Below are 22,308 nucleotides of genomic sequence, written 5' to 3'. Positions count from 1 at the left end.
AATCCAAATGATTCATTTTACAAATGAGGAAACTGAGGCCTAATAAGGTAAAATAAGATATTTGTGAAATGAGATGATGCGCAATATATGTGATTAAATGAGATAATATGCATGCATAATATGCAAAATGAGTCATTGAAAACTAAAAGCACCATAAAAAACATAAAATAAAGACATGATTTTTATCTATTAAAGCACCTTTTCAAAATAGTTTTTTCATGATATACAAAAAATTACTTCTATCTTAAATGTAAATATTCCAAAATTAATTACACTTGACTTAAATTCTGGCCTATCCCTGACAGAAAAATTTCAAAATTTACTATTAATGACTCCACCTTGAGATATAGTTTACAAAAAGTACTGAAATACAAAAGCAAATCAGTTTAAAACATTACATCAGAAAAGTTCATTTAAGAATAGCCACTCTATTAAACAAAGTATCAAGTGGGACTTTTCATTAAGTTTATATAAATGGCAAATAATTTGATTAAATGAATTGTTTATTTCATTGGTATACACTCCACTGATAAAGATTCCAATTTCTTCATCACTTTTCCTCCCAGCAATTCTTGTCCACATTTAAAACTAAAAGAAAATAAATGATAGGGAAGATAGCAAAATCCCTGGAGGCCTTTTTTTTTTTTTTTTTTTTTAAAGCTAGCATCTTAAGGGAACCAGCACATCACTCTCATTCTCCACATCTATTTCCTCTTATTCTTGAAAGATAATTAACCATTTCCTTTTCTATTCATAAATGTCCTTAAGAACTTTTCTACTACTTAAAATCAGAGGATTATGGAAGGTAAGTGCACAAAGTGATTTTAAATATTATCTAGGCTAATTCTATTCTTTTCCACACAAGTAAACAGCTCATGAGAGGTGAAGTCACAAAGTAACCAGACTTGAACAAAAATCTTTCTAGTTCAGTGATCTATTTAACACTTCATGTTACACATCATCCTCAGTTCACATAGCAATATATAGCCAGATGTTTGTTTATACATACCATATGTCTTTCAAAACCCTTATGGCTATCTGTAAATTTAATTTTTAAAAGACTCTTATTAGTAAAATTTTCTCATCCATCCATATGAATTGTTTATAAATGAGTACTATTGTTTAGAATCATTCACATTTATACAATGCTTTTAAAACTTTTTCATCACAATAACCCTTTTAACATAGGGAATGCAATTATAACAACTCTAATTTTAACAGGTAAGGAAGAAAAGATTAAGAAGCTTGACCATGGAGGCACAACAACTAATAAGTTCAGTTTCCAAAACTTGAAACCAAGTCTACTAGTTCTTCTAGTGAACAGGATATTCAAATAAATAAATAAAAAGGCAATATGAGATACAAATTTAATTTAGAAAATGAAGACAACCATAACATTTATCATGAAATGTAAACTTTTTTAAAACAAATTACTGCATAAATCAAGTACAAAATTCTTAGTAAAACTCAGTTGTCCCAATTTTTAAAACAAAAGCAACTTAGTACCAATCTCATTAAATGTTTGTATTTGCATCTCAGTGCCACATTAACAAATTTCTACAACAGACTTTACAATTATATTCAGTTTCTCAAACAAACTCTAACACTAATCACAAAAATTATTTCATGTTTTTCCAAATATTACACTGAAATATACTCAGGAAAGCTATTGTTCATATCTTTAACAATGACTAATTAAATGCATATTCTATACAAAGTACTTTGCTCCATGAAGTGGATTGTGGTCCCTTTAAGAAACTGACTTGTGATCCTTCCTGATTAATTTATGATTCAGATTACTCCCAGCCCTTCCTGGCCTATGCATTATCAATTCAAGAAGCTAGGACCTTTGATTTACCAATCCTGGTCAAAAGTACCCCTTTGAATTCCAATAGGAGATCTGGGATTGTCCCAGCCCTCGCCAGATCTGAGCCAATTTGGGCTTTCACAGCCCCCATGGTATCTGAGACAATTTGGGACTCTACCCAGGGGCCCCCTTGAGCTAAATGTCTCATTATAAAAAGAGCCAAATTAAAATCCTCTCTTTGCAGAGGTTCCAAACATGCCAGCACTATGCTTGGCATCCCAAGGAGCCTCTGCCCAATGGAATACTGTTTCCAGTGCCTCTTTACTCTCACCTATTTCCTTAACTAGACTTTAACCTTACTTCCAATTCCCATAATAAACCTCTTTTATCAATCTAGGTTTTCAGGTCTATAAATTCCTTTACAGGGGACTCTTGTGCCACTAGAAGGGAGTTCCCTAAAACTCCTTGCCCTTGCATCAAATTCTGAGGAGTTGCAGGGGAGCTCCATTTGACTCCCTGAACTCCAAACTTGCCACTAGACCTCATGGAACTTCCTGACCACCAGAAACCCTAATTTCATTTGGGTACCCCAAATCTAAACCTCGTCACTTCATATCGTGAGGAAGCATGCTGTTCCAGATAAAGAAATGGCCTCAAAACCAGAAAGGCATGAGTTCAAGTCCCACATAAGACATATACTGTGTGCCCCAGGGCAAGTCACTTATTCTCTTGTGCAACTCTCTTAAGACTATAAATTACAGAGAAGGCACTGCAATGTGGGAAACAACAGTTTTCTCAACTGGAATGCTACGTATCAACCAAATCACAAATCTAGTCCCCATTTACTTGGGGGAGAAAGAAAATTAAGCTAGAGCATAGTTCTTTTGGATCTTACAATTGTGCAGAAGATGAATATATTTGCAAGTATGTAATGCTACATTATAAATATATAAATGATTGTATTACGGATTAGGATAAGAGCATTAAAAAGCTGTAAAGTATAATGAAAGGCCAAAGAAAGCCAGATTTTTCCCAATTGATAGGGGGAATCACTGAAGACTTCACAGAAAAAGGTATAATTTCATGTGGGTCTTAAAAAAGGATGGGAAAAAAATTTCAAAAAGAGATGGGATGGAGTAGGGAAAAGATGAGGAAAGCTAAAGTCCCCATTCCTTACAGTTAATTAGCATAGGAATCAACTTTAAGAGTTCTGGAATTTTGTTAAATCTGCCTTCATAAAACTTGAATATGCACAAATACACACAAGCACACACTCAAAACACCAAATAAATAAACTACTAATAATGTTTTATTATTTCAAAATTGTTACAGGAGCCACCTGCTAGTGGCTGCTGGGAATCTAATTCAGAGCAGCAGAATAGATCCCTTCATGTGAGAGGATGATGATAAGGATACAATGAAACTGAGAGGCAATTGCTTTCTCTGACCTCTCTCCTCTTCCCTCTTGCCTCAGATTTATTTCCTTCCCAATTAACAAGCAACATTTGCTTCAGTAAAGGCTGATTTGCAATTCCTTCAAGTGTGTTAGGCTTTCTAACAAATGACCCACTCCTTCACACTTAGGCATGGTCCTTAACAATTTCCATTTTTTGTTTACGGGAACATGATTATTTCCCTGACAATAGCACAATAAGTGTGTGCCCTGGCTGTTAGTTGAGGAATGCAAAAAGCACTATCAAGTCTTTTCTGTCCTATTCCTCTGGATGGCTGCAAGGTGAGATGCTACAGCAGGTGTTGGATTTTGTGAGATGAAATTTGTTCTAACATTATAATATTCCATCATGTAGGCAAATTTTCTGACAAATATAGAAGTAGAATTGTAGTCAGAGTAGGCATTTTCCATTAAGTCCCTTATCAGTCCCCTGGCTCAGTCCTTTGATGTGGTGGCCCATTTAATTATTCTGACTGAAAAAGTCTTGTGGAGTCTCTTCTCCCTTTGCTTCCCCATGGGTTACTGAAGGAAGCCTCCTGGGAGGATCCTAGTTATGAACAGCTCTTGAGCACTACTGCTGCTTCTTTGTTTCTTTTATTTCTTGTGCCCCTGTTTGGGTGTCATTTGTCACATGAAGGGATCTACTCTGCTTGTCAAGAATTAGATCTCCAGCATCCACTAGCAAGTGCCTCCCATAACACAAAATAACTTATGGGGTATGCCACTAGACAATCAAGGTGGCACAGTAGATTCAAGAACTTTTCAAATCCAATTTCAAATACTAGATATGCGACTCTGTACAAATTACTTAACCTATATCTACCTTCATTTCCTCATCTGTAAAATTGTGTTAACAAAAGCACTTATCTCCCAGGGTTGTTCTGAAGACCAAGTAACATAATATTTGTAAGTGCTTAGCACAGTGTCTCATACATAGAAGATGTTTCAAATTTACAATTTTAAAGATAAAATGACCTGCAATGTTACATTTTTTAAGTTGGTTAACAAGAATACATTTTCCCTTAATCATTCTGGATAAAAGGAAATTTGTCTAGAACTTCCCAGGAAATAACTGTTGTCTCACATATGAAATTTAAAATATGATACAGAATCTGTATATCACTATAAGCTGCAAATCTACCGACATAAATCTTGTGATTTATGTGACTTCCTCATGCCTCATGGCTGGGTTCCTGTCTCCTCTTTTCATCTTCTTTTTTTAAAGGTGTAGTCTTCATCTTTGGCTTGTGAGCTCCCACAGGGTAGGAACTGTTTTTTACCTTTTTGTGTAGCTCCATACTTAGCATGATGCTTGGCACTTACCAGGTACTTAATAATTGTTCACTATCTGAGAAAAACTACAAAAGGATAATGATTCTATTTTCTGTTTTCAAATCTTTGCATTCTAATGTCTGCTCTCATCACTCAATTGAAACTAGTTCCTCCAAATTTATCAATAATCTCTGAATGGCCATATCCAAGGGCCAATCTTCACTGAGTCCTTCTCTACAGTAGGTATATATTCAATCACTTCTGCTTTGATCAGAGACTCTGAGGATCTTCCTCTCCCTTATTTATTTATTTGATTTTTTTTTTTTTTGGAAGAGGGGGAGGTAGGGATAAATATGGGACTAGGTAAAAAAGCAGAGTCTTAAGCCTCAACCACAATCTAGCTTTAATCACTGAATGGGTGCAGCCTCAGTCAGACTGAGATCTGTAGAAGACTTTAGCTTCAAGGCCAAGGTCTCCCACTGCATCCAGGGACATCTCCAGTCATCTTAATCTACACCTGGCCATTGGACCCGGATGATTCTGGAGGGGAAAGTGAGGCAGGTAACCTTGCGTAGCCTTCCCTCACTGAAATCCAACTCACAAGTCATGGCATCCCTTCCCTGTGGCTTGGTACTCTTTGAGAAGGAAGGAAAAAAGAACATAACAGCAGATAACACCGTTGACCACACTTCTACTCCTGAACACTCTCCTCTCTGAGTTTTCCTCACATAGTTCTTTGTTACACTCAGCCTCCTTCACTGGATTACCACCTATAGCCTGCCCTCAATGTATGATGTTATTCTAAGTCTCTGGTCCGGCCTTTCTTCTCTCTAAATATTCACTTTCTTAGTGATATCAATTTCCATAGGTTCATATGACAGCCAAATTTCTAAATCCAACTTTAATCTCTTCTGAGTTCCAGTATACTAAAACAAATGAGTGCTAGAAAGGCATGATGACTACCCAAATGGATGTTCCAGTCATGTCAAACTCAACACAGCCAAAAAAAGAATTCATCATATTTTCTCACACCAATCTTTTTTTTTTTTTAAATAACAGTCCTACTTTATTCAAGGATCCAAAAGTGCACTGTAGTCAGCTCAAATTGGCTTCTGAGAGCCAAAAGTTAAATTTTGAGTGTAAGCACTTACATCTCAAAAATCAACAAGCACTACATATAGGCTTGTCTTATTGTCTTGCTGACTTTTTAGGCTTAAGCGTTATAGAAAAAATGCTAATAATGCAGATTAATCTTAAAAGTGCATCATGAGTTAATTTTTTTTCAAACAGCCAAATATTAGAAATCTACCAGCACACCCCTGGATATCATCTCTTTCTAGTCACCAGTTTTTATTTTATTTTATGGTGACTAGGAAAATTTAATTCACTCAGCTCAAACTCCAACATGGATATAAATCAAAATTATTAGAAGGTGGATGCCAACTATGACTAGCTAAAGTCTCAACCCAACCCAAATCCAAGGTATGATAGCTTGACATACATCACCCTTGTAACTTTCCAGGTACAAACTCCCTTCCTTGGTAGCTCTTTCCATTCAGGGGTCCTCAAATTTTTTAAATAAGGGACCAATACACTGTCCCTCAGACTGTTGGAGGGCCGAACTATAGTAAAAACAAAAACTCTGTTTTGTGGGCCTTTAAATAAAGAAACTTCATAGCCCTGGGTGAGGGGGGATAAACGTCCTCAGCTGCCGGCTGGCCTGCGGGCTGTAGTTTGAGGACCCCTGCAATTAAAACATAAGCTACTTCAAGAAGTGAAACAGTCTTTTAAATTTTTATATTCAATGCTTAGCAATTCCTGAAATATAATAAGTTTTTAAGAAATGCTTTTTTTTTTCTTTTATTTACTTACTCTAATGGGTGGATATAATATGTACAAAGAAAACACAAGCTAATTTAAGGAAGGATAAAACACTAGCAACCTGAGGGGAAAACGTAAAATGTAAAATAAAGGAAGGCATCAATTCCTAATGTGAACTTTTATTTTAATATAGGTATTTTAACTTCCATTCATAATTTACAAGTTCATTATTAATACTATGAGAGACATAAGCACAAAATGTGAAATTAAAAAAAGGAACTAGATTATAAATGTGTCTGTAAAACTATTTACCAAATATAATTTGAGTCAACTATCTTTACAATGTAAAATCATTGGCACATTAGAATACAAATTAAATCAACACCACACTTAAAAGGAAAGACAGACTTAGGTTATCATACACAAGAGAATTTTAACCAACATTAAACAATTATCACAACAAAGAGGTCAAAAGGGTCCAAAGGAGTCAACTGAGGCTATAAAGAGTATCTGATGTTCATGTCAAATGGAAAGAAATGGCAGCCATTGATAACAAAAAACTTCATTTGCAAGACATAAATGAATATATCATCTCCCAAAACAATGAAAAGAATTCATAAGAAAATGTTATGTCAGCCAACCAATTTAAATTACCTTGGATTAATACTGCATTCAGTAAAACTATCAAGAGATAAAAAATAGAATAGAATGGCCAGTGTTTCTGGAGGAAATTATTTTTACCAATGATGACAGTGGAAACAAAATGTTTAAACTTTCAATACCTCAGGACCTAAGATGCAATATGAGAAAGTATAAATTATCCTTAAAAGATGACAATAAAAACAGCAACCAAGAAATCTATTGCAACCTCAGACCACACTGACAGCTGCAGAGTCCAAAAAAGAGGGAAGTGATCACCACTGTATTATTCCTTGCTAATCAGATTACATTTGGAATGTTGTGTTCAGCTGAGAACAAGCATATCCTAAATAGAACACTGCTGGAAGAACACCCAGAAAACAACAAGGATGGTAAAAGCCTAGCAGATATCTCATCTAAAGATAATTTGAGGGAACTTTGAATGTTAAAAAAAAAAAAAATCAGATGCCATCTGTGATGTCTAACATGTTTTTATTTAGTTGACCATATCTCAGTAATATTTCTACTTCACTTCCAATGTTACCATTATTTTGGACCTCATTGTCTCCCATTTTGTAATGCTGCAATAATATTTTAATTGATCTTTTTGTCTCCAGTTCCCTTGCAAGACCAATATCTATTTTATACAACATAGAAGTTGCTAATATAAATTCAGATCATGTCCCTCTCCTAAAGAACCCAAGTTCCTAATTTCTTATTAGTATGTTAAGTATGAATTCCTCAGTTTTGTATTTTTAAAAAACCCTCCATAATCTGGAAATAACCTATTTCTTTAGCAGTTGGTAGTGAGTTGGACAGAACATTGGGTCTGGAGTCAGGAAAAGATGAGTTCAAATCTGGATTCAGTCACTTGCTAACTATGTGATCAACAACAAATCATTTAACCTTTGATAAGAAAACTGCAAACAGGGTCATGAAGGGTCATGAAATAACTGAAAGACTTGAATAACAACAAATAGTCTGCCATCCGAACAATAAAAGTCACACTTTTCTTTCCGCATCAATAATATATACATATATCATTCATTATTTTTACCCCCATATTGAAATCTTCAGGACTGGTAAAAGGAGTGAGGATGAATGTTTTAGCACTTTGCTTAAGGAAAAATTCATGTTAAATAGATAACTTGCCTACAAATATTACCTAGAACTTTCCCCAATTTATCTGCAACTCTTAGAACCTGACTAAAATTTCAAATATGTAACATTTGTATGTTACCTGGAATAACAGATTTCCAATGCTACCACCCACAGTTGGGCCCTCACTTTCTCCTATCCAAAGATTAATTTAATCACTGCAAAATTTCTGCGATAGAACCTTATTAGTATAGTATAGTGTTGTCTTCTTTTTTATAATATATGATCATTCTCTGGAGCAGATTTCTTGGGGAGGTTCTCTGGAGGCAGCCTTAGTTTCAGTTCAGAGTAATAATCACCTCAAATACAGCCAGGACTTAAAATCCAAACCTTTATTGTCTCTTCCAAAATAGCCCAGTTAGCTTTCTTAGAGGCCTATCTCCCTCCTTGGTTCCAAGAGCTCTTGCAGCTTGTCCTTTATCACCTCCAGCTCCATCTGAATCTTGGTTCTGCCTGACTGCAGATTAGCTTCTCGATCTCCTTAACTGACTGACTGATTGACTGAAGCTCTAAGAGCTTCTTTGTATATACATATACATATACATATACATATACATATATATATATACACATATACATATATATGTATATTTATATATATTTTTTTAAGGTGTGAACCCAAAGGTTGACTCTTCCTCTGAGAGAGTGGGCTTGTGGGTTTCTGATTTGTGACTCTCCCGAACTTGTGAACTCTAATGTGTGAGCTAATGTGTAAACTCTCAAATTTGTGAGCTCTAATGTGTGAATTCTCCCAAAGGTGTAAATCCTAAGCACACAAGCATTGTTTCCATCAACTCTAATGAGTTAACACCTTATTTCAAGTTCTGGCCCATAAAAGTATAGAACAGGCAGGCTTCTGCTAATGATATATTACAGAAAATATTTTTATCATCACACAAAGGACTGAAAGATAAATCATATAAGAAGAATATAACTAAAGCTGTTTGTTGACTATTTTTTAAGTATCTGATTGAGGAATTCAAAATGTCTCATAAAATATTCTTTTCAAAATAAGTCTCTAAGGAAGAGTATAAAAACATGTTCATTAAATGTCACACTACTATCTTGGAAGAGATCAAGAATAGAGTCTAAGGGAAAAAATGGTTTTCTACAGATGGCAAAGCAATCCATGTGTTGTCATTTAATGATAATATTCAATTTATAATATCTGGGAAAAAATTTAATACATAAAAACTGCCAGTCGTCAATAGTATGGTATATGTATATGTGTTATAACCAAGAAATATTAGCTACACACATAAAGCCAGATAAGGAAGTTTAATTTAAGGAAAACACAATCAGACAGACACAGGCACGAAAGAGTCTTGTCAATTATCTTTGAACAGAAGTAGGATGGCAAATAGTTCGCTTTTTACTTCCCTTTTCATTTTTAGGATCCAGCATTAAACCTGATAAATTTTTCATCAAGAGGTCAACATATTCTTTTCCTCTTCACTTAATACAGTCAGGAATATCTTAGTACAAATATCTGTAGAGGACCACAGATAGTGGGGGAACTCAGACTGCGGTATAAGACCCTCAAGGTCCCACAGGGAATCTGCTAATAATGTCTGGTTTGGCTCTCCATTTCCCCCTAAAAGCTCTCGGTTTTCTTGAGAAGTCAGGGGTCAGTGACAACCTGTGTTGTGACTGAAGCAGAGTGATACCAGGTAGAAGAGTGATACAATAACATGTGGTGTCACATGCATGGTATGTACTTAGCACATGCACAGTGTTGCTTTGGTTATATAAGGATATGAGGATACATAAGGGTGAAAGAACTTGGAATAAACAGACTCCATATTTCCACCATCCTCGGAAGTCTTGCCTCATCATTCCTCCACTAAGAGGCTATGTTTTTTCACCCCCAACTTGGGGGATCTAGAAAGCACACAAACCCTAGAGTGGGGGCTCTAGAAAGCACAGTACGTTTTCTCAACCCAACTTGGGGGCTCTAGAAAACAGGCACAACAACTGACCTTAAAAGAAAGATGGGGGCAAGATGGAAGAATTAGGGAGATACAAATTAAAATTGGAGAGATAACTTGGCTTTGAGTATAGAGTAGTGATTAAAATGAAGTTTCTTGAATCAAGAGATAAGACACACACTAGGCCACTTTCTTTCGGTCAATGTATAAACATAGATAACAATTATACACACACACACACACACACACACACACACACACACGTGTATGTGTGTGTATTAAAATATATATGTCTTATTTTTATTTTTTTTATTATTCAGTTGTATCCAACTCTTAATGGCCTGGCAAACCACAATGTCCATAAGCTTTTCTTGGCAAAAATAACTGGACTGGTTTCCTTTCTCCAGAATGTCTTAGACACTACATAATATTGCCTGTTCAGATATACATATACATACAGACATAAATACAGATATAGCTATAAATCTTTTCCCAAAATTATAAAATGAACAGTTAAGTTGGGACTAGAATTGAAAAGAGGAGAGAGCAGAATTGATTGCCTTTGGGAAATTGCCACAGTTTGTTTTAGTTATCCCAAACTGGTTCCTGAAATAAAGGTTCTTTTAATATCAATATTCTTTAAGTTTTGTGGTATACCTGTTAGTTATAGGAAACTACTTTTTAAAGGATTAAAGCTGAGGCATGCCCAAATTCTACATTCTACAGTACGGGGCTTTTGCGGAGGCAGTTTACAAATCTGCATGGCAGTAGGGCATGGACCAGGGCAGCCTCTAATCTGTACAGTGGGGCTCAGCCTGGGAAAATAGGTCCCTGCAGGGCTATTTGCTGCTCAGCCACTAATTCCCACAGCCCCAGGCTGGGCTTTGGCTTGGGGTAGTGAAACTCACTGCTCAGCTTCTAGCCCCAGAGTAGTCATTAACCCACACAGCAGAATTATTTACAGGGCACTTTCCCAGCTCAGGGCTGCAGGCTTAAGTTACTTCCCAGGGGAACTCTTTCCCAGAGCACTCCAGTACCTCACTGCTATTGTAGCCAGTTGGCAGGACAGATACCAGTCTATACACTCATCACTGCTCTGTAGAGGAAGATGGTAACCTCCTGGCCCTGAAGGCAGAACCTACAGGCTTTAAAAAAAAAAAAAAAAGAGTAAAAAAATCAAAAGGACAATCAATAGCTGCTATACAAAAAGAGAGCAGCTTTTTACCCTGAGGAAACTAATAGCAGACAGTCACCAGACAATTATTGGTCCCCAACACAAAAGGCTCTCCTAGAAAAGGCTATTAAAAACCTTAAAAGAGAACTAGAAGAAAAATGGGGAAAGGAAAGAGAAGCTATGCAAGAGAGCAACAACTTCCTGAAATGTGAATTGGAAAAGGTAAAAACCTCCCAAGAAGTGCAGGGAAACAGAATGTGTGAATTGGAAAAAGAAAATAACTCACTAAAAAAAATTAGTGAAATGGAATAAAATCCCATCGAGCAAAACAACACATTTAAAAACTCAATTGGACATATACGAAAAGCAAAAAAAGCTAATGAAAAAAACAACTCCCTAAAAATCAGAACTGAACAAATAGAAATGACTGATTCATTGAGACATCAAGAATCAGTCAAGCAAAAGCCAAAAAATGAAAAACTAGAAAAGGATGTTAAATATTTACTTGGAAAAACAACAGACCTGGAAAATAGATCTAGGAGAGATAACCTAGGATCATTGAACTTCCCGAAAATTATGATTGAAAAAAAGAGCCTAGATACTATTTTCCAGGAAATCATCAAAGAGAACTGCCCAGAAGTAATAGAACCAGAAGATAAAATAGACATTGAAAGAATTCATCGAACACCTTCTAAAAAAAGACCCTAAAATAAAAACTCCGAGGAATATTGTGGCCAAACTTCAGAACTATCAGACTAAGGAAAAATATTACAAGCAGCCAGGAAAAAACAATTTAAATACCAAGGTGCCACAATAAGGGCCACTCAAGATATGGCTGCCTCAACATTAAAGGATCAAAGGGTCTGGAATCTGATATTCCGAAAGGCAAAAGAACTTGGAATGCAGCCAAGAATAAACTACCCACTTAAGCTGAGCATTTTCTTCCATGGAAGAAGGTAGACATTTAATGAAACAGAGGAATTCCATCTGTTTTTCAGGGAAAAACCAGATCTAAACAAAAAATTTGATCTCCAATCATAGAACTTAAAAGAAGCAGAAAAAGGTAAAAGGAACTCTTTGAGAACTGTATTTCTGTTGTAGATATACATAAAAACCACATGTATAATTTGATTTTACTGATATAACATTTAAAAAAAGGGAAGTAGAAATGAAAAGGGGATAGTGTCAGAAAAGGGGGTAAGGGGAGATGAAAAGAGAGGAACTACATCCCACGATAAGGCAAAGGAAACGTATCATATCTGAGGGAACTTAAAGAGGGGGAGGAACATAGTGTGAATCTTATTCTCATCAGAGTTGACTCAAAAAGGAAATAATTGCCATATTTGTTTTACAGAGAATCTTTTTTCAACTCATTAAAAAGTGGGAGAGGAAAAGGGAAAGGAAAAAGAGTACTAAGGGAAGGGTACAAGAAAGAGGAAGGAATTCAAAGGGAGAAGGGAAGGATTCTAAAGCTGTGGGACATAAGTGGTACCCATAAGTTTAATAAGAGGGAAGAGGGTAAGGGGGGGACAAGAAAAAGAAAAGCATAATCTGGGGATATTATGATGGCAGGAAATACAGAATTAGTCATTTTAACCATAAATGTGAATGGGATGAACTCTCCCATAAAGCAGAGGCAGATAGCAGACTGCATCAAAAGTCAGAACCCTACAATATGTTGTTTACAGGAAACACATTTAAAGCAGGAAGATACATACAGAGTAAAGGCAAAAGGTTGGAGCAGAATCTATTATGCTTCAGGTAAAGTCAAAAAAGCAGAGGTAGCCATCCTAATCTCAGATCAAGAAAAAGCAAAAATTGATTTAATCAAAAGAGATAAGGAAAGAAACTATATCTTGCTAAAGGGTACTATAGACAATGAAGCTATATCAATACTAAACATATATGTTCCAAGTGGTATAACATCTAACTTCCTAAAGTTAAGAGAGTTGCAAGAAGAAATAGCAAAACTATAATAGTGAGAGATCTCAATCTTGCACTCTCAGAATTAGATAAATCAAACCACAAAACAAGAAAGAAAATAAAGAAATTAAAGAGGTAAATAGAATATTAAAAAAATTAGGTATGACAGATCTATGGAGAAAACTGAAAGCTGACAGAAAGGAGTATACTTTTTTCTCAGCAGTTCATGGAACCCATACAAAAAATGACTATATATTAGGACATAAAGACCTCAAAATTAAATGCAGGAAGGCAGAAATAGTAAATGCTTTCTTTTCAGATCATGATGCAATAAAAACTACGTTCAACAAAAAGTTAGGGGTAAATAGACCAAAAAGTAATTGGAAACTAAATAATCTTATCTTAAAGAATGATTGGGTGAAACAGCAAATTATAGACACAATTAATAATTTCATTCAAGATAATGACAACAATGAGACATGATACCAAAATTTGTGGGATGCAGCCAAAGCGATAATAAGGGGAAATTTTAAATCTTTAGAGGCTTACTTGAATAAAACACAGAGAGAGACAATCAATGAACTGTGCTTGCAACTTAAAGAGCTAGAAAAGGACCAAATTTAAAAAACCCAAAAAAATACTAAGCTTGAAATTCTAAAAGGAGAAATTAATAATATTGAAAGTAAAAAAAAAAAAAAACTATTGAATTAATATATAAAACTAAGAGTTGGTTTTATGAAAAAAAACCAATAAAACAGAAAAAACCTTTGGTAAATCTGATTAGAAAAAGGAAAGAGGAAAATCAAATTGTTAATCTTAAAAATGAAAAGGGGGAACTTTCCATCCTTGAAGAAGAAATTAGAGCAATAATAAGGAGTTACTTTGCCCAACTTTATGCCAATGCCAATAAATTTGATAACCTAAGTGAAATGGATGACTACCTCCAAAAATATAGGCTTTCCAGATTAACAGAGGAGGAAGTAAATTGCTTAAATAGTCCCATTTCAGAAAAAGAAATAGAATAAGCTATTAATCAACTCCCTAAGAAAAAATCCCCAGGACCAAATGGATTTACATGTGAATTCTACCAAACATTTAAAGAACAATTAGCCCCAATACTATATAAACTATTTGAAAAAATAGGGAATGAAGAAGTCCTACAAAATTCCTTTTATAACACAAGACATGGTACTGATATCTAAACCAGGTAGGTTGAAAACAGAGAAAGAAAATTATAGAACAATCTCCCTAATGAATATTGATGCTAAAATATTAAATAAAATATTAGCAAAAAGACTACAGAAAATCATCCCCAGGATAATATACCACGATCAAATCGAATTTATACCAAGAATGCAGGATTGGTTCAATATTAGGAAAACTATCAATATAATTGGCCATATTAATAACCAAATTAATAAAAACCATATGATCATCTCAATAGATGCAGAAAAAGCATTTGATAAAATCCAACATCCATTCCTATTAAAAACACTTGAGAGTATAGGAATAAATGGACTTTTCCTTAAAATAACTAGTAGCATCTATTTAAAACCATCAGTGAGCGTCATATGTAATGGGGATAAACTGCAACCATTCCCAATAAGATCAGGAGTGAAACAAGATTGCCCACTATCACCATTACTATTTAATATTGTATTAGAAATGCTAGCTTTGGCAATAAAAGCTGAGAAAGAGATTAAAGGAATTAGAGTAGGTATTGAGGAAACCAAACTATCACTCTTTCTTTGCTGATGATATGATGGTATACTTAGAGAACCCCAGGGATTCTACTAAAAAGCTATTAGAAATAATCTACATCTTTAGCAAGATTGCAGGATACAAAATAAACCCACATAAGTCAAGAGCATTCTTATATATCGATAACAAAATCCAACAGTTAGAGCTATAAAGAAAAATTCCATTTAAAGTAACTACTGATACTTTATGAGCAAAACTACAAAATTCTTTCCACACAAATAAAGTCAGAGCTAACCAACTGGAAAAATATTAAATGCTCTTGGATTGGGCGAGCAAATATAATAAAGATGACAGTACCACCTAAACTAATCTATTTATTTAGCGCTATACCAATCAGACTCCCAAAAAACTATTTTAATGACCTAGAAAAAATAACAAAGTTCATATGGAAAAACAAAAGGTCAAAAATTTCAAGGGAATTAATGAAAAAAAATTCAAATGAAGGTGGCCTAGCTGTACCAGATCTAAAATTATATTACAAAGCAGCAGTTACCAAAACCATTTAGTACTGGCTAAGAGAGAGACTAGTTGATCAATAGAATAAGTTAGGTTCAAAGGACAAAGCAGCCAATAACTTTAATAATCTAGTGTTTGACAAACCCAAAGACCCCAGCTTTTGGGATAAGAACTCACTGTTTGACAAAAATCGCTGGGAAAATGGGAAATTGGTATGGCAGAAACTGGGCATTGACCCACACTTAACACCGCACACCAAGATAAGATCAAAATGGGTTCATGACCTAGGCATAAAGAATGAGATTATAAATAAATTGGAAAAGTATAGGATAGTTTACCTATCAGACCTGTGGAAGAGGAAGGAATTTATGACCAAAGAACTAGAGATCATTGTTGATCACAAAATAGAAAAATTTGATTATATCAAATTGAAAAGTTTTTATACAAACAAAACTAATGCAGCCAAGATTAGAAGGGTAGCAATAAAGTGGGAAAACATTTTTACAGTCAACGGTTCTGATAAAGGCCTCATTTCTAAAATACATAGAGAATTGACTCTAATTTATAAGAAAGCCATTCTCCAGTAGATAAATGGTCAAAGGATATGAACAGACAATTCTCAGATGAAGAAATTGAAACTATTTCTAGCCATATGAAAAGATACTCCAAGTCATTATTAATCAGAGAAATGCAAATTAAGACAACTCTACACACCTGTCAGACTGGCTAGAATGATAGGGAAAGATAATGTGGAATGTTGGAGGGGATGTGGGAAAACAGGGACACTAATACATTGTTGGTGGAATTGTGAATACATCCAGAGCAATTTGGAACTGTGCTCAAAAAGTAATCAAACTGTGCATACCCTTTGATCCAGCAGTATTACTACTGGGTTTATATCCCAAAGAGATTTTAGAGAAGGGATAGGGATGTGCAAGAATGTTTATGGCAGCCCTCTTTGTAGTGGCCAGAAACTGGAAATGGAGTGGATGCCCATCAATTGGAGAATGGCTGAATAAATTGTGGTATATGAATATTATGGAATATTATTGTTCTATAAGAAATGACCAACAGGATGATTTCAGAAAGGCCTGGAGAGACTTACATGAACTGATGCTGAGTGAAATGAGCAGGATCCGAAGATTATTACTTACTTTAACAACAATATTATATGATGATCAATTCTGATGGACATGGCTCACTTTAACAATGAGATGCACCAAAGTAGTTCCAATAGAGCAGTAATAAACTGAACCAGCTACACCCAGAGAAAGAACTCTGGGAGATGACTATGAATCACTACATAGAATTCCCAATCCCTCTATTTTTGTCTGCCTGCATTTTTTATTTCCTTCACAGGCTAACTGTACACTATTTCAAAGTCTGACTCTTTATTCCGCAAAATAACTGTTTAGCTATGTATACATATATTGTATTTAACTTATACTTTAACATATTTAACATGTATTGGTCAACCTGCCATTTGGGAGGAGTGGGGGAAAGGAGAGAAAAAGTTGGAACAAAAGGAACTGGAACTGTCAATGCTGAAAAATTACCTATGCATATATTTGTAAATAAAAAGGTATAATTAAAAAAATGCAAATAAAAACAACTATGAGATACTGCCTCCAAAAAAAAAAAAAATAAAGTTGGGTTATAGAGTGATAAGAAGGGAATAAATGATTAATAAAACTATAAAGATAGGATAAGGCTAGTTGTGAAAAAGCTTTAAATGCTCAACAGTGTAATTTACACTTAATCCTTGAAGGAAAAGGGAGGCAACAAAAATTTCTGAACTTGCAGATGACATGGTTTGATATATCTTTTAGGAAATTACTTTGGCAGCTGTGTAGAAGATGGATTAGAGAAGGAAAAGATGAAGCTAAGAAAGCAATTAGACTGCTATTGAAATAATTTAGATGAGAACTGATAAGGCTTAAACTACCAGGGTGGCTGTGTGGATGAGAAGAAGAGATGCATGAGAACTGTTATGGAGATAGAAATGACAAGATCTGACAAGTGACTGGATATGTGGAGTGAGTAAAGAAAGAATATAGGGATGACATTAAGGTTCCAATCCAAGATGACTGAAAAAATGTTACAAACAGAAATATAAGCTAATCTGTTTGTCATTTACAATCTTTTTATAATCTGACCCCATCCTAGCTTTCCAACCTTCTTACACATTATTGCCTTCCCAGCATTAGAGTTACATTCAAATATTTGAAGAAATGTCATATAGAGAAGGGATTAAATTTATTCTGTATAGTTCTAAAGGCAGAATTAGTATCAAAACTGAGATTGAAAAAAAAAGGGGGGGGCAGAGGAATAGAGCATAGGTAAACTATTAAAAAAAAAAAAACTGAAGGGAAAAGCAACAAGAATACAAACACAAAGAAACACACAAACAAATACACTCTCCACACATGGGAGAATCAAGTAAAAAAAAAAAAATCAGGCTAATTTGAATTGAGTGATTGACTACAAAACTTAATAAAAATGGGATGAGTGAAGACAAAGGCTAAGTAGATATGTGGAAATAAATCATGGGTGAGAATGTGTATTTAATAGGAATTAACATTTATATAATGCTTTAAAATGTGCAAAGTCCTTTATACACATAATCTTATTAAGTCTCACAATAACTCCGTGAGTTAGGTATTATAAAAAAAGAATCTGAGAAACAGAAATTAAGTAATTTTATTATGGTCTCAAAATTGATAATTGTCAGAAGTAAGATTTGAACCTAGTTTTTAATTAGAAAGAAAATATAGAATGGGAAAGACAGTAGAGAGGTAAAAAAAACTTTTCAAATAAATTTAAAATTTAACAAAGAACAATTTTTTATTGCATAAAGAAAAATACTAAAAAGACTTCAGTTACACAAGTTGTTTACTAAGTATGTGCCATGATCATAATGAGGATAAGGTAATTAATTAGCTCTTTATTATCTAATCCAGCTCCTTTTAGCTTTGCCTAACTCAACTCCTACTCTCTAGATAGGAAATTTCAATGTACAAGTTTATATTCTTTCAAATATAAAATAAAGGAAATTCAAATAGTAATTAGGTAATCTTAACATCTCAACATGCAAAGACAATAATAAGCATGTGTTATTTATTGCTCTATTCTAAATTTTATTAACAAAAAAATGAGAGATGTGACCATATTTGGTAGATTCCACTGGAGTAACACTCCAGAGTTAATTGCTCCCTGACTCTCTTTTTAAGCCAAATCTATGATTTTATTAAGTGTTTCCTGCATGGGGCAGAACAGCAAAGCTTTTTCTATAGCTGGAGAACCTTTGTAGCCCAAGGTCACACAATAACTGTTAGAAGTGGGACTTAAACCAAAGTCTTTCTGATTTGGGGGCCAGTGGTATAGTAAATTCCCACAATGTCATTCAGTTTATCATTTATTTTCATAATACTTTTGTGAGGTAAGCAAAGCACAGTTAACTTCAACTTGAGAAAACAGAGATACTAACAGATAAGGTGATTTCCTCAAGGTCATAGCTTGTTAACAGAGCTTATCTATGATTTCAATGTTCTGTAATTCAGACTACAATTCCTTTCCCCTTATGCATTCTGCTACAAACAGAAATGGCCAAGTTTTACATGGCGGAGTAACTTAAAAATGTGCCAACAATTTTTAATTTTTTCATTACACATTTAACAAATGCAAAGAGATCACCTTCATAAAATCTATGTTGCACACAGCAACAAACCATTGAACTTCCCTCAGAATTTTCTTCCTTTTTACCCTTTCCTCATAGCAGACCTTTTTCTTTTCAGTTTCTAATGTTGAAAGTAACATTCTACTTCTGATGCTAATCCCTTCTCTTTCTCTTCTCTCACAAAGTAATGAAATTGTAGAAATTAAAATCTTCTGATGTGCTCAAAAAATTTAAAGGATCATTTCTCTTTGTAAAGATAAAGTTTTAAATGTGAAGATAGAAATACAAGGGAAAGAAAACCATAAGTGCTCTCTGAAACATACAGACTCTACATTTAAATGGATTTAATAAGTCTGTTAATGGAAAATTAACTCAGATTTCTAGATCTTAAACTACATAATTTAAAACCCATTTAATATAGATAACCAACAAAAATCTAAATTTCTGTACATTACATATAAGGTTGTATAAAATATTTAATTAAAATTCATATTCCAAACAGATTCAATGTAAAAATAAAATCTACAAACAGTCCATATTGTAAATAGGTATGTTTATAATCTATAATATATTAAAAATTCATCAACCTTTTCCACTATGATGAGGTCTCCAACTTGTATGTCTGAACTCTTAACTTGCACTTTACCTTAAAAAAAAGAAGAAGTATAATCAACATAAGCAAACATCAGTACACCAGAGTTCAAATTTTAATTGAAAAATAATTATTAGGGAAATATTTTTTTAAATGTTAAATCACTTCAGAAATATCTCCTTAGATATACCTCCAAAAGAAATTCATTTCAGAAAATCAATCACTGACAGTTGCTTATTTGAATAAATCAATTACTACACAGAGTTAATAGGCATAACAACAAATATAAAAAACAGTAGTAAATTCCTGATGTTTATCAAAAACATTAAGTGTTCTATTATAGATTATCAGTTCAATTTTCATTATTCTAAATCAATGACTAGTCAATGATAAAAAAATATATAAAAATGACTGCTCAATAGACAATATGAAATAGTTGATGAATATTTCAAGTGGCATTAATTAGTATCATAACTGATACTAATCATCATTAAGTCCAAGAAGGAAGCATCTGCTCCCCAAAAATCTATCCATTAATCCATCATGGGCCTTTAAAGTCATAATATAAAGAGGGAAAATTTTAACTAAGTGTAAACTTCACTTTTAAAATAAAGACAAATGTCCTGAAATAACTGGATAGTAAGCAAAAAAAAAAAAACTCAACAAAAACTGAATGGTATTATTTTATTACTACCTTATACCTAACAGATATTAATTTATCTTCTATTTTTTGCTTCCCTCTAAATTATGCCACTTCGGAATCACAGAAAAGCAGGATATATTTGACACCTACATTTTGAACTTAAACTTAAAAAAAACAAACAACAACAACAACAACAAAAAAAACCAAGCTACATAGAATAGTTTGTAGTTCCACCTACAATATTCTTTTTCTTATTTTATTATATGTAGGGAAATGTTCATCTCATTTAGAGTTTAGGTAAAGGCAAAGGATTTGAAAAGTTCAAAGTAAACTACTTTCCTTCAAATTCTATTCTTGAATAGAATTCAAATTTCCAGTATAACTTCATCTATTTAATTACTTAAAACAGTCCAATCCTCCAAAACATACTCTACTACTTTTATATGGATTTGGATAAATGCACATTTTTAGTTTTATATGGAAGTTTGGAGCAAAAGAAGTCCTAAAAATTACTCAAAAATTTCAATTAACTAAGTTATACTTACCATTGAAATACATGTTTTAATGTGGATGGTCATGGGTTATTTAGATAATGCTTGTTAGACTAAAAAAAACAATAGTTAAAAAATACTAACAATCGACTTGTAATATATGTCATATGAAAGGCCAAATAACAGTAACACTAACACTAAAAAAAAAAAAAAAAAGGTAAAAGATGTGAATATGAATTAACCTCAAATACATATTTTCAATTAAAATCAATGAAGTAGATAAGTTGTTTTGGAATATTGAAATTTTTGTCCTATTTATCTGCTATTTCCTTCTTGGGATAAGAAGGTATTGAGCTAGAAAGGACTATTAGATAGAAATCATATAATTCAATCCCTTCATTTTACAAAGAAACTAAGGCCCAGAAAGGTAAAGTTATTTATCCAAGATAAGAGATAGATGGTAAATAGAAAAGTGTAGATTTAAATTCTCTGCTATGACTTCACATTCAGTTTAATTAGACATTTATTAAGAACTTATTTTATGTAAGGCATTAAGTTATACAAAAAGTCTTTCATTAAAAAGGATGGCTCACTAAGAAAGCAGAGAGGAAGGAATATGGGGGAAAATCTAAGTAATGAAAAACAAATATATGTTTTGTTTTTATAATAAAATAAAACTATAGCTCTCAATCTAGAATTAGCAACTTCCCCTCAAGAAGCTGACATTTCCTAAAGGACATACAGAGATAAATAAAAACAATAGTTACAAAGTAAATAAAAAATAATTTCAGAGTCTATGGAGTAAGGAGATTAAACTTTGAAAGAAAGGTTCTCTTGTTAAAGGTGCATGTAAACTGAGTCCTGAGGGGAGCTAAATATTCCAAAAAGTAGTAGTAAAAAGTGGAAGAGCATCTCAGGCACTGTTCAATGACACTGTTACCATTTACAAGGAAAAGCAAGGAGTCTATTTATGCTGTAACAGAATTTATAGGGTAGTATGATGCAATCAGTTTGGAAAGATAAATTGAAGCCAGAATATAAATGGCTTTAAATGTCAGCTGAATTTGTATTTTATCTTAGCAGTAACAGGGAACACTGAAGTTCTTTGAATGACATGGTTAAACCTCTGCTTTAGGAATATCACTTAGGTTGTAGAGAATAGAGGGTAGAGGGTAGAGAATAATAGAGGTATGGAAACCACTTGAAAAGTAAATACAAAAATCAAGGTTAAGATGTAATAAAGCACTGAGATATGTGAGAGGCTAAAGATACATTTTGAAATCAGAGTAAATAAGATTTAGCAACTGATGAAATATTAAAGACATGTGAGAGCCAGGAGTTGAGAATCCTTCCAAGCTGGTGAACTTAAGTGATTTGAAAGACTTTCTTCTTTAACATTTTAAGGAAGTAAGGGAAAGAGGTGGTTTCATGAAAAAGAGAAGACCTAGATGACACAATAGATAGTGCGCCAGGTCCAGAACCAGGAAAAGCTAAATCTAAATTCTACCCAAGAC

At 33.7% G+C, this 22,308-nt stretch overlaps 1 protein-coding gene across 2 annotated transcripts in view; it reads right to left on the bottom strand.

The window, feature by feature from the left end:
• The window catches only part of ATP9B (ATPase phospholipid transporting 9B (putative)), a 431,234-nt gene that overhangs the window by 300,874 nt on the left and 108,052 nt on the right, over positions 1-22,308 (bottom strand). For both annotated transcript variants that reach the window (XM_051970555.1, XM_051970554.1), the window contains exon 6: positions 19,656-19,714. In XM_051970555.1, the coding sequence (XP_051826515.1) occupies positions 19,656-19,714 (59 nt within the window). The remainder of the gene's footprint in view (positions 1-19,655; positions 19,715-22,308) is intronic.

Source organism: Antechinus flavipes, chromosome 1 (assembly GCF_016432865.1).
Source record: "Antechinus flavipes isolate AdamAnt ecotype Samford, QLD, Australia chromosome 1, AdamAnt_v2, whole genome shotgun sequence".
NCBI classification, from domain to species: Eukaryota; Metazoa; Chordata; class Mammalia; order Dasyuromorphia; family Dasyuridae; genus Antechinus; species Antechinus flavipes.
The sequence above is the reverse complement of the archived record's forward strand: the minus strand, read 5'-3'. Positions and strand labels throughout refer to the sequence as shown.